This window comes from Paramormyrops kingsleyae, chromosome 4 (assembly GCF_048594095.1).
Source record: "Paramormyrops kingsleyae isolate MSU_618 chromosome 4, PKINGS_0.4, whole genome shotgun sequence".
Lineage (NCBI taxonomy): Eukaryota > Metazoa > Chordata > Actinopteri > Osteoglossiformes > Mormyridae > Paramormyrops > Paramormyrops kingsleyae.
Window position 1 is genome coordinate 47,761,299 of NC_132800.1, and position 19,176 is coordinate 47,780,474.

Here is a 19,176-nt window from a genome sequence, read left to right on the forward strand (position 1 = left end):
ATCTGTGTGTTTGTTCCCGTTTGCCGTGGTATAAACAGCGTGGGCAGTGGGAAATGAGCCCTCGTGGCGTGATGCCAGGGGCTGTCGCCATGATGGGGCGACCATCACCCCCCGCCCATCACACGGGGTCTCCATCCACACGGGCCGCCCGGGGTTCTCCACGCTCACATGTTCGGCTCCAGTTCCCAGCATGCAGCCAAATTTTCCTGCACGCCGACATGCAGCTCTTTCTGTATGTCAGTCTGCTTATATAAACCACACATTTTCCACATTAATATTCCCATAAATGTCTGTTTTTCTTAAATGTATGCAGTATTGAATAGTACGGTTTATGCATGGAATATGTCACAGAAGAACTGCACATTGTAAATCAGCAAGCAGCATCAGCCTTAAATGCTAATCTACCATGTTTGGATTGCTGATTGAGTGAACTGGGTGCTGAATTTTTGGGGGGCGTGGTGGGGCGATTTCCAAAACTGGTCCTTCTCGGCCTGGGACTGTTTGTGGAAACTGTGGGAAACACAACTCCGGCGGTGGGTTAAGGGGAACCAGGTGTGTTTGTGACAACAGTCATCCGTGACGCAAACTTGATGGATGGATTAAATGCAGAAGACAACATTAAAGACACAAGCGTCCTTCATGAGCGGATGTTTGCTGATACAAGACATTTTTGTATTCTGGGTGATAAATCCCAAAATGGCAAGCTTACTACACAGAGTGAAACATCCAGCGCTTCGTCTTACAAAGTCAGTCGTAGCCGGCTTGAATAGAAAATGTACATTTGCGCTTTCAAATGAGTGGCAACGTTATTATGAAATATATCGTGGCATTAAAAATCAACATGTTTAGTGATTGGCTGCAGTAAGGAGTGGGGGGGAGGTTTACTGGGCAGCTGTGGGGGGGGGGGGGGAGGCAGGTGAGGCCGGGTTAGAGTGTGAGACGCATCATGGGGTAATTAGGGCACAGCCACCATCTGGCTGGGCCCCGTTGCCCCCAGAACACAACAGGTACCCCCCTTCAGCAGGACCGGTCACTCTGCTTGGTCAAGGGCATCAAAGGCATTGGAACCGTGCTGGGGCAGGGACTCGAACCCGCAGCCCCGGTGGCACCATCAATGCAGGGGCCGGTCCAAGAGGTCTCCCCAGTGCCACCCTCCATTTTTTCCACATGAAAGTTGTGGTTGCTGTAGCGATTGTGTGACATCACTGCACAGTTGTTCTTTCAGTCAGCAGCTTGACAGACCTGCCAATCAAAGGATGAATGTATAAAGCGGAACATGTAGCAAATTCTCAGTGGGTTACTGACTGGCTCAGAGGGATGCCAGGCAGGAGACGCAGCCATCCAGCAGCTATGCCCGGCAGATGGGTGTAAACACCGGTTGGGGGGGAGGGGGGGCATGTAAAAGTCGCATGTTCTGCTTCAGGGCTCGGTGTTGGCAAACAGAACAGATGTGGTATCGCTCAGTCCGGTGCACGTGAGGTTTTGTATTTTACATGTGAGAGTGACTCCTGGAGACACACTGGTGAGCGGTGGGGGATGGGGGGGGTCTGTCACAGGGGAAGCCGTTTTAACCAGCAGGCCTGAACATGCAGGATCCTTCGCAGCTCTCGGGACTTGAACCTGTAGCCAGTGGCCGGGAGGAAGGAGTCACCAGAGTAACTTAGACATAGGTTTTAAGCTTTTTAACATCCTTTCAAAAAGTAATCAGTGTATTAGTGTTAATAATTAACTGTTCATCATTATGATGGTATATTTACATTGGGTTTTTCATTAGGGTTGCGGTGTATCTGAATGATTGGAGGACTTGTGTTTCTGGGGCAGGTGTGTGTCAAACTACTGCCCCCCAGGGAATTCAACCTATTCTGACCCCATACATGCATAAGCCAGCACCCCCTCCCCACCCCACGCCAAATCTTTCACTATCATCATCCTCCATCTGGGTGTTGTTGCTGGGCGAGCACTTGGATCGAGACATGTCAATCAAAGAGCAGCCCAGGTGTTTTGGGGGGGGGGGGGGGGCGGTCAGTCACTACGGCTGGTTTTATCTGATAACCATGTGTGAAAGGATTGGTTGGCTTTGGATGGTGGTTGGGAGAGGGGGAGGGGCATTTTAATTACTTTAATTAAGGGCTCATTAGACATTGTCATTTGCCTACCTGCCTGCCCGAGGTCTCGGAATGCAAAGCGTTTGTGTTTCCCTTTTGTTTCGCTCGTTTTGAAGCGGAAGAGCGCTAACACGGCGAGGATATTTACTGGCGAGCGTCTCAGTAGTGATGCAACGCCATGCAACGTGACGCCAGCCACACTACGGGTGTAGATTAGCCAATAGCTGCCGGCAGCCGTGTACTATGTTATTATGGGTTACAGTGCGGTGGGATAATGTCCAAATGTAACTGCATGCTTCCTGTCAAAAGCCACACCAGCGTCTTGCATGAATTACCACTTATCACTGATCTGTTTTTTGTTTACGGTTATCAGTACAAATTCTCTGAGTTTCAAAGTTTTATTTGACACATACACAAACATACACTGTAGTTAAATGCTTTCATCTGCTTTCTGTATTCTGCTGAAGAAAGTATCCAATATAGAGGAAAACAAAACAGATACCAATAAATAAGAATAAAATAACACTAAAACCAGAATAAAACTATACAAATAACAATCAAAATAAAATGACATGTGTGTGCCTGTGTGTCTGTATCTGTGTGTGTGTCTGTCTGTATCTGTGTCTGTCTGTGTGTGTGTTTGTGTCTGTCTGTGTTTGTGTCTGTCTGTATTTGTGTCTGTGTTTGCGTCTGTCTGTGTTTGTGTCTGTATGTGTGTGTTTGTGTCTGTGTGTCTGTCTGTATATGTGTGTCTGTCATGTGTGTATCTGTATATCTGTGTGTATGTTTATGTCTGTGTGTCTGTGTTTGAGTCTGTATGTGTATCTGTGTGTGTGTCTGTCTGTGTCTGCATGTCTGTTTCTGTGTGATAACCAGCCTGGGGCAGGACCGCGGGTGGTGTGAAGGTATCACTGGGGGTTCCTCACGCTCTCCACATGGAGGCTTGCTTTCCGTGACCTTCTCTTCACCGGGAGTCTTGCACAGCAGAGCTGAACACACGGAATGGGCGCCCAGCTCTGCAGGGCTTCCCCGCATCCCGCAAGGCATCATTTCTGGTCCCGTGCCGCGTCTGGTCTCCCACCGATGCCAGAAGCTGGAGGAGCCCATTCAAAGCAGCGTTTGGATACTTAACATCCGACAGTGAGTCAGACTCCATCCTGTGCTTTTCACCTGCTTCACGTACCAAAACCTCACTACTCTTGGTGTGATAAAATATCTCCTTGGTTTTTCTTCTGGCCTCCTGCTACTTTTCATCCAGGCTTGATGTTCTTGCACCACTGTTAACAGGGAAGTGGTCCTTCTATCATTCTTCTTCAGTAGTGTGGTCCATTTGCCATATTACACATATTCCTGCCTTTTTTGGCACTCACTCCTCTATTGCACTCTCTTTTCCTGCACTGTCCTGTCTCTCCTGTCCCCTTAGGCCCTCCTCTGCTACTGTAGCATTAGAATGTCACTGTGTTCCTTGGGACTCACGTGACAATAATAACTTGATCCTTGACCCCCAAAACTGATTTCGGCTAAGACACTTGGATCAGTCCCGCCTGTATTTATTGGACTTGAATCCATTTGAGGGATTCATGACGTCCTTTCCAGCTAGAGCCCATGGATATGCACGATATAATGGTTAACGTGTCTGTATCGGCCAATGCTTATTAAAAACAAGATATTGGTATTGGTCTGATATGTCAGTCTTGGCCAATATTGCCAAATGATATTTAAACTTTATAAATATTCAAAGTTCGCAGCACCGGAGCTAAAGACCCAGCTGCTAAAATAACTGGTCGCATTGGATGATGAGGGATTCCATTGGCTCGTTCAGCACTTAGATCCTCGCTACAATCTCCCAGGTCAGCCCTATTCCGCTGAAATCTCACTGCCAGCATTAAATGATGTGCTTACTACACATAGGTCTCAGAGGCTAACCAGTTATCTGTATCGGTAATACTGGGGCTTCTCGTATGATTCACTTGTTAAACTTTGAAAGGGCTGAAGCCCTTCCCCTGACTCCCCTGGCAGAAGCCCTCCCCTGGCTGAAGCCTTCCCCAGACTCCCCTGGCTGAAGCCTTCCCCTGACTCCCCTGGCAGAAGCCCTCCCCTGGCTGAAGCCTTCCTCAGACTCCCCTGGCTGAATCCCTCCCCTGGCTGAAGCCTTCCCCTGACTCCCCTGGCTGAAGCCCTCCCCTGACTCCCCTGGCTGAATCCCTCCCCTGGCTGAAGCCTTCCCCAGACTCCCCTGGCTGAAGCCCTCCCCTGACTCCCCCGGGCTGAAGCCCTCCCCTGACTCCCCCAGGCCCCTCTGTTTCCCCAGGCCTGGGTCTCTTTTAATTGGCCCTAATTGAAAGGTGTTGGGCCCCAGCTGCTGGGATAATTGGATGATAATGAAGGAATCAAGAGGGTCGGCCGTGCATGTCGGCACACAGATACGATTGTAAAGAAGAGCTGTGACACCTTCCTTTCTGCTGCCAGGCTTTTTTTCAGAAGGTTCCTCATCCTTAACTGAGGAGATAAATTACAATGATTAGCGACAATGCTAACAACAAGCCCACCTCAAACGGTGGAGTTGGCACATACTGCAGCTAGAAGCCCATCCGTAGATCCTGCAGATACTAGCTGCAGAGCAACCTGATATTTCCACCTGGCTTCATACAGTCCTCAGGGTGCATCAAGCAGGAGTTCCGGTAGACTGTCCAGCAGCTAGGACACCAAACCTTGACACATGGCGGTGAAGTCGAACTTCTGCTGCTGACTTCCTGTGGCTCTGTCTCTAAAACAAAGCACAGCCCTCCCCCCCGATCCTGCTCGAGTGCTTTTGAGAAGAGCCTAAACAGGGGTTAGAGGTCAGCCCTGGGAGGTGGGCCATATGGAATGTGACAAAGATAGGCCATTGGGCTGGACAGATGGGGGGCTGGAGTCGAGTAGCAGGGCGGAGGGGGGAGCACACAGGATCTGTAATCGCGGTTCTGCTCCGCTGGCCCAGGGCCTCGCTTGGCTGCCTCCAATCTCTGAACGGATTGGGTGTCGGGGAGCACTGAAACTGGGTCAGACCCAGGTAGCGTCTTGGGCCGTGCATTTAAATTGCTTGTTTGTCTGCACGGTGCTAAATCTGGAGCAGGAGGCTACCAAACGGACAGCAGCTTGGCATTTTATTTCTTTTCTGGAGAAAGAGTCAAAAGCATTTACTGTTTCTGCTCCACAAGGACTCTGTTTAGTTGTCCTACCCAGGGCGCTGGGGATGGAGTCAATCCAACCTCAATACAGAAGTTAAGGCTCCAATAATTTATCAGTAAACACTTTTTACAACATCTACCATTAGCATTGCTGTGAGATTTGGCACCAATTTGAGGCAACCATGACAACCAGGCAGTGTGTGTGTGTGTGTGTGTGTGTGTGTGTGTGTATCAAGAGGCGAGTGGAACTCAGGGCATGTCATCAAATGGACCCACTCCCCCTCATCACACCACTGTCTCACTTGCCAGTTGACTGTCCTTTTCACTCCAAAAAAGGCCACAGTGTCCTGAACTGCAGCCGTCTGCTTCTCTGCTTTGACCCCAAACCGTAGCCCCGGCCTGCTGTCCCCCGCTGGTCGTCTCCTTTCTCTAATTTCCCTTCCTGTTCTTTCCTCCAGCTTCCCCCATGTAACGCCAGTGTATATACAGTACTGTGCAAAGAAAGTGATGTTTCAATGATCTTTATGTTGGTGTAAATCTATGGCATTATGTCTGTCAAAGCATGTCAGCTCAACCATTTCAAAGTCAAGTCAGTATTTTTTTCACTCGACCACAACCCCACCTCATATGGCTATTCAATGCCTCATCCAGTCAACATATTTAACAAATATTTGGAATTGCTGAGGTGCCCATGAGGAGAGGTTTAGGACCTGAAGCTGTGTTCTTCTAGCTGTCCAACAAGCTATCAGAGATCAGAACCAATTCTCTTAATTTGCATATGTTCTACTGTTAAATTTGGTTTACATGATAAATTTACCCAGATAAATAGCCTTAAACATTTTATTTGAGTGCCTAAGACTTTTGCTTAGTACTGTACATGTTTCTGCAGCCCATCATGCCATCATGTACAAACTCTTCCCTCTTAGCCAGATTAAAGCATTGGGGGGGCACCTTCCTTTTGGCACAGGGGCCAATCCCAAAATTTGCAGTTTCTTATTTCCTTCTTTTCCTGGGAGCAGCAGGGGTGTGTGATGGATGGGACGAGGCAGGCATCTCTGTGGGCTCCTAAAGGTCCTGCTTCCCCTTGCTGATCCCGGACCAGCTTCAGCTGGTCTCTGGAACCTCTCTGGCACATTCCATTATTGGGTTGTTATTTAGAAGTGACTCTTGGTCAGACTGCAGGATGACAAATCCACCCCCAGCATCAAGAAAATCAAGAAGAGAGGCTAAAGCAGAGATTCAAAGGTGACAGGTTCAGATCCCAGAAACTAGTGGTGCTGACCATGTTACCGCCCTATTATGCTGCCCCTGGAAAAGTAGACTTCCTTAACAAATGCCCTGTTCCCTGTCTTGAAGTCCTGCATAGTCACTGTGATGTAAACGTAAGGTCATTCATTTCCAGCTAGACGAGGTCATTCTGCATGCACCAACAGGGACAGCTGGGTATTCTGGTCCCTTGGCCCTTTTCCCATTATTTCCCACCGTGCCGGTGACGTGTCTGCAGAACCCGTCACCAGGACAGAGTAAGAGGTAAGGAGTTTGAACCGTGCATATTGCAGAATGCGCATCAACATCTTCCCTTCTGAGATTTAACCAGAAGATCTAATGGCTGGGAGATTAAAAGGAAAATCTCTACTGAAGGTCTGAGGTGTGAGTGATATAAATTTCTACGAAACACCCGGAACAGAAGAAATGGGTGTGAATGGCCTGTTTATTTTTAAGGTGTGAACTGCATGGTTTTCAGCGAGTGGGGAGGGTGGCTAGCCGGCAGCGTTTATGACGCATATTTACGAAGAGGACACACGCCACCTGCAAGGTGCATTGGCAGGATGCAAAACACTTGAGTGGTATCGTCAGACTACTAATGATCTGGAAGGAGCCGCCTCGGAACACGCCGCTTACATTCCCTCAGCTCCCATCGAACGTGCGTCAGTCTGGGTGTCGTCTTCATCACGCGTGTAGTCGCTCTCTTATCTCTCTCTCCTTTTTACTGCCAAAGCCCAAAAGCATTGCAGCTCGAGTTAAGCTCTCGAAAGTCTCTGCCGCATACAAGTTCCTGTGTGCTGGGGAGCCAGCCGGGCCAGAATTTAATTGCTTGTTTATCCATTGTACTTGTTTTTTTTCCCTCCATGTGAAAAATGGCACAAATAAAAAAACGAGCAGATCAAAATGAGGGAGAAGGCTGCGGTCTCTCTGGTCCAGCGGGAAGCAGAGGTGATGGTTACATGCACAGCAGCTGCGGCCAACGTGATGGCCGCCACTTCACAAGCGCCGGTGCCTCGGATAACGCCTATGCCAGAACGGCGAGGATGTTCCCTCAGCCTCGGAATATCTTTGCATATATTTGAGAACAAACGGCCTCATGTGGAGCTGCACTGTGCATCTTACTCCGCGAAAAGAACAAAGGGGACGAGTCTGTGAATGAAGATGGCGACAGCTGATTTAACAATCAGTACCTGGGGGGGGGGGGCAGGGGGGTTGCAAGGGAAGATTACATATAATGGACATCTCATAGAGTCTCCAGTGGGGGTGTTTAAGCAGTGGGTTGATGGGTAATATTTGGGATTTGGGTGGGTCAATGACCTTGCTCCATCCCATGGGGGACCTAACCTATCACAGGGGTTAAGGAGTCATTATACTAGGCCTATGGGGACACACAGATCCCGTGGGGGGGGGCACTGATGGGGCTGTGATTGACTGTAAATGGGATCAGTGATGGGAGCGTGACCATGCAGGCCCCCACTTTTACTGTGGCTCCAGATGCAATATGGGAACCTGCCCAGTGGTATTCTGGGATCATTTCCCATGATGCCATGCAAGGACCAGTATCTCACATGAGGTTGTTGCAAATAGAAACGTCGAGTGATTCTGTGAGAGCTGTCACCCTCCAACCCCCCCCCCAAAAATTTTTTTGGTATAACACCGTGCTGTTAGGTGTGCATTTGTATATTCTCTGCCCATGTTTCTATTGGACAGATGAGGTCAGAGCCACATGAGTTATTGTCATTGGAAGAGAAGAGGTCACATGACCGCACAAGTAGTCCATGTCTTTGCCTGACTAAAACCGAGAAATGACATTTTGACACAATTTTCAGCTAGGGAAAGAACTTGAGTCCCCCTAATGCATATTTAGTTATAAACTCATTAAGGCAGAATTCCCACCCTCCCCAGCACTCGCACACCCCTCCCACACCCGTACGGTTTATGTTTAACCCGAATCTAGTGATCGCTGTGTCAGGACTCTGTAAAGGACCAATCAGGAGGCTTAATATGTGCCTGCATGGATACTGAAGCTGTTTAAGTGGCCCACTGATGCTCTTGCACAAATTGAGAATGGAAAAACACCACGTGATGATTAAAAATATTAGCATTTTTATTGTGCTGATGTTTAGGTTAGGATTACACCATCAACAAGCTCATTTATGCCTCAGATAAGTAAAAAAAAAAAAGTGACCACGGGATAACTGAACGTTAAGACAGAATAGACAGGAAGCATTTAGAAGGGCAGTATGAGCTAAGTACGGTTCAGGCTGCTCGTTCTTAGCTACTGGAGAGAGTAGCCAACCCATCAAAGATGAGAATAAAATGAATAGAAAACCAAATGCTGTAATACCATTCTATCTCTGCCTGACCAATTTGCTGTCAAATATTACTTTTTAATTTAATATTTTGTTCTTTCTCATCTTAGTTTCAGCAGCAGCAAAGAGTCTGGATTTAAGACGATTTGTCTTAAGAAGCACAGGCGGGCTCCTCATACAGTGATGGAGGTGATGGCTTCTGCAGGCGGATAATGCCTGTTTATTTAATCCTGCCTTTTTCTGATTAGTTCCAGCAGTTACTCTTAGTCAAACAAAACACTAACGAGCCTGTGAACCATTGCGATTATGAACTTTTGAACCAAACTGGATTATGGGTAATTTTAATGCAAATCCAGTGTAATACTTGCCTGTGTTTATCATTTTGGTTTTATATTTTGAGCCACTGGTTTGGTTTCAGGTTTGCACATACGTGCAGGTCTCTGCGATCTAGATATTGAGTTTCTTAACGTGAAACGTCTCAGTATTTAAGGAGGATGTTGTGATTCCACATGGGAGGTCGGGTCTTCTGCAGGAACAGAGATTTTCCAACTGCCCGGATGACAGATCGATCCCGCTAAGCGTCTGGCTTGAGTAGGAAATTCCAGTGGGATTCTCATCTGCCCCAAACAGGTTTTTTGGAAGGCTGAACTGGTCTTTTGCGTTAGCGGCTCTGGCTAGCACCGACCAGTTAGCCACACAGAAACCAATTTGAGACTGAATACCGAGGGCTGCTGGCTGTGCCCAGAGTTTCCAGTAGACGAGGTTGCCGTGTCACATCAGAGCAGCGTGGAAAAACTGAAAGTTGGTCGTAACAACAAAAACTGAAAAATCAGCTTGTTAAGATCAGGCTTTTCTTGGACTGATTGGACGTGGGCCTTCCAAAGGAGAATGCTCAAAGTCCTTTTGAGAGACTAGAAGATATTTCAGAGTGCCCACATTTAAAATTCATGCCAGTTAAACATGAATATTTCACTACTGGATTTTCACTTGATGTACTCGTGCTCTCTCTCTGTAACACGGAGACGGAAAGCTAGGCACTCGCCGTTTAGTCACAATTTACAAGCCGACACAAAAATAGCCTGTTTGTGATGCCGGTGTCCGGGCTGGGAGGAATCACATTGTTGGCGCTTGCTGTCACTGTCTACCAGATTTTTTTTTTTGTTGTAAATGGGAGAGCGGAGCTCGCTGGAGCTGATATGAAGACCTGCAGGTCTAAACTTTGCAAGGATGGTGGGTTTCCTCGAATAAATTATTCCGCTGATCACAGTCATTACCGCTCGGGAAGTCGGCTGAGCAAACTGCTCATTTTATCGCTGTCAGCGGGGCCTGTTAATTAGGTCTTCTCCTTTTTTTGGACGGCGTGCTGCATGGCAGGGAGAACGCCGTCGGTCTGGGGCAGGATTTCCTGTTCCCTTTATGCACGCCGGGACAGCCGCAGAACAGCAGGCTGGAGTTAATGGCAAGCTGAAGCGTGGCTGCGGGACAGCGACGCCCCCTGTAGGTGAAGTGCCACAAAGTCACGTGTGTTGGCTGGATGGGATCATACTGCTGGTTCTTCCCATAGACATACTGGCGATGGGGGCGTCCACATCAGCTGTGGTGAAGGCCACATACACCCGTCACGTAAGGGTTCGGATCAGCGCTCCACAATGTTCACACTGTTTCTCTTTGAAAACTCAACACCTCTCCTGCTTTCCTGGAGGACAGGACTCATATTTTGTTGAGGAAGAATGTTAAGGTAATAAGAAAAGAAAAACAGGCAGATAAAATCAATACAAAACACAAAGAATCCTGGTGTTGTGCTCTGTGTATCCAGATCTCTGATGCTCGAGAAGAAAAGCATACAGAGAAATCATGCTTAGTGCAGGAAAGGGTAGATGATGACAAAAGCACACAGTGGGGGCCTGGTAGACTTTTCCTATTTGTTTTGTTGTGGACACATTTGGGGAGCCCCCATAAATACAGTGTGTGTGTCTGCGAGTGCCTCTGTGAGTGTCTGAGAGGAGTACGCATGTAAATGTGGTGTTTCTGAGTGGATGGATGATGGAGGTTAACTCCCAACACGTTAAATGGGTCCCACAACATCAGTAATCTCCCAGAAGCCAAAACAATGAATTTTACCCATGATGCACTGCTCACATTCCTTCACCGGTGTCGGATTTGCCAGAGTGTAGTGGACTCGTCTCGATCAAGACGATCACAGGTGTGACCGCCGGACACGAAAGCAGATGGAGAAACAGGATGAGGATCTCTTCTGGGTTTAGGTTTTCCTGGAAGCAGGCAGGAGCGTGGGAAAGGGGTCCTGCGTGAATTTCCTGAACCTGGAGCACAGCGGGTCCAATTTCTACCCGCAGTGAAGGAGAGGTCTGCCGAGAATGTAACTCCCATGTGCCTGGTGTCTCTCCCTCGCGATTCAGTGCCAGTCTTTCTGGTGTTTAAATTTTCTTTTTTTTTATTTAACTTGACATATCTCTCACGACAGACGCATCCCACACTCAGGAACCAGGCTGGCCCCGTTCCTGACATCTGTATGTGCCTTGAATATCTCCACTTCATCCCTCCTCGCGCTGCTTTCCTGAAACTTCAGCCCTGAATATATTAAACTGCCCCACCCCCACCTTGCAGCTTGTCTGAGAGAGTGTGTAAAAGCATGAGTGTGGCCACAGGAAGCGTAGCTCATGTGCTGCCATAATGAACACAAAGCCCCCCCCCCCCCCCCCCCCCGCCCCCAACAATGAACACACATCCAAAGGTGTTAGCGAGCATCACCAATGTATTGTCGACATATGTCAAAACATACGGCGGTTATCAGGAGAAGGATCCACGACTTTCATACACATCCGTTTAGTTAAGAAATGACTAAATACATGGGAGAACTCACTAAGCTTACTGACCACACTGCGCACCATATGCACACGTTTCAACTCGCAGTGGCAGCTTACATTTTTCCGATAGGAGGAGCATATTTTGACATACAATGAGAAATACATTTTTAGTGCGGCGGATTTTCCTTTGTGACGCCCAGGCATTCCTTCGATACTGCAGCAAGGAGGTCGTTCGTTACATTCCTTTCTTTTACACGCCGAGTAGTTTAGCTGGCTGAAGGGTCTGATGTGAGGAATCCCTGTTGGAGAAGGTCACCACCTGAACATGGCTCGGAGCATGTCCTGCTGACTTTGTTGGCGACAACTTCATTTTCCCGACGTGTTCTCGGCACGGAACCGCTGTCTTCCCAGTAGACGGGTCACGCCCTGCCAATGTGGCTCCTGGAGAAGTTCAGTGAGACCACAGAGGAGTGAATCCTCATCTACGTGGCCTAAATTTGGTCCACCGGATCCCTCTCATTTGTTTCGGAGCCCGGGAACATTGACTGTGCCACTCTTTGTCATGGCCACCTTGACCACGCTGACACCTCCCGTTCTGGCAAACGGAGAACACGCCTATGACCAGATGTGAAGGACAGTGTCCGGGTGCTCGTCCATGAAAGCCCACTGGCTGCCACATGAGGCAGTGGCCTCACATTGGCTTTGTGGTGCCACAGCTGACACCAAGGTGTAGACCACGAAGAAAAACAATGGCTGAACAAAAAACCATGGAATGAAGCTACGATACAGTATGTCTTCTTCTTCTGTACACGTGCCTCCATGTTGGCCATTTCCACCGCCCCAACTGTCCCTCCAAGGTGGACCCATCTCGCCCTCATCCTGCTCCAGTGCTGGTGGGGGGTCTGGGTGGCTGTTTGCACAGTTTTGAGGCCACAGTCCACCCAGGAGAGGCGGAGCAGGAGGACGCGGACTGGCTGGAGGTTATACGTGCACCTGGGGCTCCTGCTCGCTCTGCAGGCTCTGGATGCTGGTGAGGATCTTCTTCTGGTGTCCCGCCAGCGTCACTCCCATGTTCCCCAGCTCACTGCCCCAGAAGGGAAGCCAGTAAAACATTGTCAGAGAAAGTGAACAATGCCCTAACAGCTGTCAAACAGCACTTGACATTTGGATGTAGATATAATCGCTTCAACATTTAGGCTGATGCATCCAGTCATCGCTTGATACTATATTGATCGCAGAAGCAACCTTTCCTGACTTGTTAGCACATTGCTAATGCACCCACGCTGCTTTCACACCTCCGGGTCCAATTTGGTAGTGCCGGGTGGGTGGATCTGCCGGTTTGACTCATGGCTTCCTACCTGGTGTCCATGCTGAGCACCGAGTCGAGCGTGACGTAGCCCGAGCTGGAGAAGTGCTCCTTGTACTGGCCCATCTTGATAGAGTCCAGCCACTCGTCCACAGTGCTGGTGCCGAGATCGGTCAGGCTGGGGTCCTGCCTGCAGGGAAAGGTGACCGAAACTATAAACCTGGTGCTCAGGGCAGAATAATGGGTCTGAGCTACAGGCAAATGGATTTGTGACCCGTATGCGCCTTTAAATCTTATTTCCCTCATGGGATTAATGTACGAATTAACAAACTAACTAACTATCTGTGTCTGTCTGTCTATCTATGTCTGTCTGTCTCCATATCTATCCATCTATCTGTCTGCCTGTCTGGTGTTCTGCTTATTCATCCCTCCATCCAACCAGTTGGTCACAGAACCCATTTGCAATTTTAAGCTACATGCGACTCTGTGGTTCCGCTCGGTCCACCGTCTCAGCGTTACCAGATGGTGCTGTTTGCCAGCTGCTTCAGGCTGCCTGGGCTGCGGATCAGCTGCTCCAGGGTGCTGACGATCTGGCAGAACTTGGGCCGTTCGCTGCGCCCTTTCTCCCAGCAGTGCAGCATTAGCTGGTGCAGCACTAGTGGGCAGTCCATGGGGGCGGGCAGGCGGTACCCTTCATCAATGGCCTTTATCACCTGCAGGAAGTGGCAGACACCGGCCGTCAGAGCGCCCTGCTGGATCTCTGTGCCGTCAGAGCGCCCTACTGGATCTCTGTGCCGTCAGAGCGCCCTACTGGATCTTTGTGCCGTCAGAGCGCCCTGGTGGATCTCTGTGCCGTCAGAGCGCCCTGCTGGATCTCTGTGTCGTCAGAGCGCCCTGCTGGATCTCTGTGTCGTCAGAGCGCCCTGCTGGATCTCTGTGCCGTCAGAGCGCCCTGCTGGATCTCTGTGCCACCCGAGCGCCCTGCTGGATCTCTGTGCCGTCAGAGCGCCCTGCTGGATCTCTGTGCCGTCAGAGCGCCCTGCTGGATCTCTGTGCCGTCAGAGCGCACTGCTGGATCTCTGTGCCACCCGAGCGCCCTGCTGGATCTCTGTGCCGCCCGAGCGCCCTGCTGGATCTCTGTGCCGTCAGAGCACCCTGCTGGATCTCTATGCCGCCCGGCCGTAAGATATCTGCAGCGGCACTCTGAGAAATGAATTAGCGACTCATAAATTCAGCTCCCCAAGCGTCGGCCTCTGTACGTTTTTACAAAAGGCATTAAACCGAACGATTTCATTAAAATTTATAACTGGAGAGAAATGCATAAGGCAGAGAGCCGGCCGGAGCCTTTGGGTTACACATCTGCTGAGCGGCCCAGTGGGGGAGGGCGGGGGGGCATGTTTTGCCAGTTCCTTTCAGCTGGCTCGCTTTGCATAGCCACATGCAAGAAAAAGTTCCTCTGTGAACATCCCTAGGTGGTTTCCAAAAAAAATAAGCGCTGTTACTGCTGTATGGAAAAGAGCGAAGCGCTGACAGCTCGAGTCCGGCTTTGTGGCAGCAGGCCGTGCCGGAGCCTGCTTACTCTCAGCAGGCCCCTTCTCGCTTTACCGCTACTGACGTCCAGAACACCCTTCCCGTTCCCCGGCCCTCACCCCGCGTGTCCCCCAGCACTAATCAGTCCTATTTACCCTACTGTCATACATCATAAGGCCGCATCTTTTTTGTGCTGCTGTCTTTTGCACAACTGTCACATTCTCTCAGCTGTCATTACTGCTCACTTACTGCAATGTTACTGCCCACTTACTGCAGTGTTACTGCCCACTTACTGCAGTGCTCACTCATGGTCAGACCTCTTTGCACTTCATTCTTCTCGTTTCTTTTTTATCCTTAAATTTCTTAATGCATATACAGTATATTTATATATTTTTGTAAAGACTTTTTTATTATATAAAGATTTTTATTATTTTCTTTTTTCTTCTGCATTGTCAAATTCTGCTGTGCACTGTATGATGATAATAAATGTATTCAATTGAATTAAATGCAGTTTATTTTTACATAGCACCTTTAGCCAAGGCCCTTTACCTGGGTGTGTTGTAATGCATAACTACCTTATCTATTCTGTTCTATTCTATCTGCCTTGGTTGGAGTACGACCTCAGTGGTCAGGACTACAGGAGGATGAAATGTGCAACCAAAGGACAGGGATGTGAAGGCGAGATGAATGACTAGAGGTCTCTGAGTACATGAGTTTCTAATGGCTCCTCCCTTCTTCCTGTCTGATGTTTCCTGTTTGACTCATGTGTTTGCTTCCTCTCTCTCTACACCGGGCTCAGCAGACAAAATCCAAACCCCTAATGGCTGTAAAACAGCTGGGAGAAGATTCACTGGACCACTGCTACAGCCTGTCAAGTTGAAGGTGGTGCGTCTCACGCCTTGATTGGACGCGTTCTCATATAGCAGCTGGTTTATAGGAGTAAGCCTTCAAACTCACGTCCTGATTGGACATCTCCTCATATAGCAGCTGGTTTATAGGAGCAAGCCCTCAAACTCACATCCTGATTGGACATCTCCTCATATAGCAGCTGGTTTATAGGAGCAAGCCGTGAAACTCACGTCCTGATTGGACATCTCCTCATATAGCAGCTGGTTTATAGGAGCAAGCCGTGAAACTCACGTCCTGATTGGACATCTCCTCATATAGCAGCTGGTTTATAGGAGCAAGCCGTGAAACTCACGTCCTGATTGGACATCTCCTCATATAGCAGCTGGTTTATAGGAGCAAGCCCTCAAACTCACGTCCTGATTGGACATCTCCTCATATAGCAGCTGGTTTATAGGAGCAAGCCCTCAAACTCACGTCCTGATTGGACATCTCCTCATATAGCAGCTGGTTTATAGGAGCAAGCCCTCAAACTCACGTCCTGATTGGACATCTCCTCATATAGCAGCTGGTTTATAGGAGTAAGCCCTCAAACTCACGTCCTGATTGGACATCTCCTCATATAGCAGCTGGTTTATAGGAGTAAGCCCTCAAACTCACGTCCTGATTGGACATCTCATCATATAGCGGCTGGTTTATAGGAGTAAGCCCTCAAACTCACGTCCTGATTGGACATCTCCTCATATAGCAGCTGGTTTATAAGAGTAAGCCCCCAAACTCACGTCCTGATTGGACATCTCCCAGTAGGGCCGCTCGCCATAGGAGACCACCTCCCACATGACGATGCCGTAGCTCCACACGTCGCTGGCCGACGTAAACTTCCGGTAGGCGATGGCCTCGGGTGCTGTCCACCGGATGGGGATCTTCCCTCCCTGGGAAACAAAAACGCCCCGGTTTAGTCACAGCACACATTTCTGCACACCCAGCATCATTCAGTAAAACGCTCATACATCATGCTTCATGCAATCGCAGGGCTAGCAGAACTTTGCAGGATTTCTTGACAAACTATGGAATATAACTCTGCAAATACACAGGCCTGATCCAGCCCCAGTGGTTTCTGCTTGTCCCTACAGGTGTCATGGACACGGGGCATGACGCCGACGAGGAAAGTATGACGATCCACAGTGCAGCTCCAAGACGACAGGGGTTTATTAATAACAAAACACAAACCAGAAAATAAAGGAACCACGAGGGGTCAAAAGGCAATAACAACAAAACACAGGAGAACAGAGCTGGGCAACACAGGGAACAAAGCTAAGGGAAAAAATAACTACACTAAACAAAGAAATCCAATACACACAGAAACAAAGCACAGGATAAACAGCATGCGATACAATGACCAACTGAGGGAACATAACACAGGCAGGCACTAAAATACAGATAACAGTGACTAACAAAAGGCGGGTATGAATACTCAAAACAATCAACCAATCAGAACAGACACTGGAAACAGGACACAGGAGGAATTAACTAACAATTAAACAGATCTAAGGGGCTATGAACCTGCAACTAGGGAGAACTCTACACTAGGAAAATGAAACAAAAGGACAAAAAAAAAGCCGAATAGAACGCGAGGAGGGCAAAGACAAAGAAACTCAAATAGGGAATTAACCAAAACACTGGAGAAAAGAGAAAACACCAAATAACTGACAAGGCTGGTCTGAGGCTAGCTTCAAACCCAAGAGCTATGGGCTACTGAGTACATGCCACACACTCCAGCCACTAAGCTATGTAGCGACCCAGTCAAGAAAAGGCTAAATACAAAAGGGGAAAAGCAGGCAAAATGGCCAGCAATGCCTGCTGGCCGAAAATGTGAAAGGGTCACAGGGGGCGGGGTACAGACCCCGACAACAGGTGTAGACTGTTTCTGAAGGTCACTTTTCATCTGAACCACAGAGTCTTTCTCAGAGTTCACCTGTGTAGGTGTGGTAGTTAAATTATAAATCAACCTGTTTGATAACTGTGGCTGAGCCACTTAGAATAAAACTCTGGTCCTCTCAGTTGGTGAGTAAAGTAATCTCTTTTATTTCAGCAATTCCAGCAAAGCGCTCCTGTCACACTCTGGCACTCGGTACCAAGTCACACCCAGCACACAGAGCAACCAGTCAATAAACCATAACACCCAATTCCCAATAAGGACTTCTAAGTCCTGATTGGTCACAAAACACCAACAGACCAAGTTCAAAGGTATAACAAACACGATTCTCCTGCTCTATTGGTTCACCCATTTTGCTCAATTTACTGGAATCTGTCTCCGCTTCTAGACTCTTGAGATATGTATATAGATATCGATTATATTACATTGAATCACTGTAAATATTTGGTTGTCCTTTGATTAATGATTAACGCATTGACATATTGTCATTGAATCACTGCAAATACATGGTTAACATATGATTAGTATGATGAACGTAAAAGTTACTAAATATATTTGCACTACAGCATAACATATCGTGTATTGTCTACTGCAACTATTTTATAACTCTTTGTGAACCAGTTAGGGCAACTTCGATTCCCTTCCTGCGGATAATTTCTCCCCCCACCCCTTACTCCGCTGTCTGTCTGTCCAAGGTCCGATCTTTCTTCAGGGTCTGCGGAACTAACCACATGCAGCTATCATGAAGCGAGGACACACAGTATTCAAAACAATCTCTTCTTGCCTAAGGCCTAAGACATAACAGACCCAATATGCCTCCCCTCCCGGGCCTACCAATGTCCAATTTTCCTTCCACATAGGCACAGGTCTCTTGTTCTTGTTTACGTCCAACCGTGGTAAAGTACAGAAGCAAAATCGAATCCCTGATGCTGTCACATTCTTACTCGGTAGGAACTTGAGCCTGGACCACCATTACAGCAGCTGTAACTCAGCCAGCCACGACTCATGGGAAGTAGGAAGTATGGCAAAACCTTATAAGGGTTTCTAAATTAGCCTTACTTATGAAAAGAGGCACGGCCCTTAAGCAGATGAAAATGGCCTAACTTCACTGGCATGTTCGAAGGCTCACAGTGCACAGCTTCTGTTTTCACAGGCCTTGTTGATGATTGTGTTTTGAGTGCTGGGCTTGGATTGGCCTGTATCTCCTTTCAGAGGCTTCCCTGTTGGACTGTATTTCTGTTGTTTCGACAAAGACCCAATAACCGCCTGCGTAGGTGTGTTAATCTTTTTTATGCTTTCAAATTGGCAGTGCAGTGCTGGCCAGTTAAACCATTCCACGAGGACTGTATTGGACTTTTTCTGTGTTGGGACTCTTATTTAAGCCTTCAGACTGTCCCTTTGGGTGGGTACCCCGATTACACTATGCTAAGCTTGAATATTTATCCAGGGTGACTTGAGTATTTTTTCCATTTATACACTTGGGTGTTTTTAGCGGATCAGGAGACGTGCTCAAGGTTGCAAATGCTGCTGTAACCTTCAAGGTACAAGCTTATGACCTTAACTACGTTACTGATTTGCTAGCCCAATTAATGCCAAATGATCATTGGAGAGAGAGCTGACGTCCTACCCTTGTGGTGTAAGCAGCCTCGGGGTCGTCCTCCAGCACGCGGGACAGGCCAAAATCGGACACCTTGCACACCAGGTTGCCGTTGACCAGGATGTTTCTGGCAGCCAGGTCGCGGTGCACGTAGTTCATCTCGGACAGGTACTTCATGCCAGCGGCGATGCCGCGCAGCATGCCCAGCAGCTGGATGATTGTGAACTGCCCGTCGTGTTTCTGAGGCAGGAAGGGTGCAGAAGACAGGAAGTCATGTCCCCGT

At 48.4% G+C, this 19,176-nt stretch overlaps 1 protein-coding gene across 1 annotated transcript in view; it reads right to left on the reverse strand.

The window, feature by feature from the left end:
• Positions 1-11,608: 11,608 nt before the first annotated feature.
• The window catches only part of LOC111832831 (ephrin type-A receptor 3-like), a 64,630-nt gene continuing 57,062 nt past the window's right edge, over positions 11,609-19,176 (reverse strand). The window contains exons 13-17 of the mRNA XM_023790542.2: positions 18,924-19,133; positions 16,143-16,292; positions 13,504-13,697; positions 13,037-13,174; positions 11,609-12,762 (exon numbers count right to left, since the gene is read on the reverse strand). Coding sequence (XP_023646310.2) covers positions 12,660-12,762; positions 13,037-13,174; positions 13,504-13,697; positions 16,143-16,292; positions 18,924-19,133 — 795 coding nt within the window. The 3' untranslated portion in view covers positions 11,609-12,659. The remainder of the gene's footprint in view (positions 12,763-13,036; positions 13,175-13,503; positions 13,698-16,142; positions 16,293-18,923; positions 19,134-19,176) is intronic.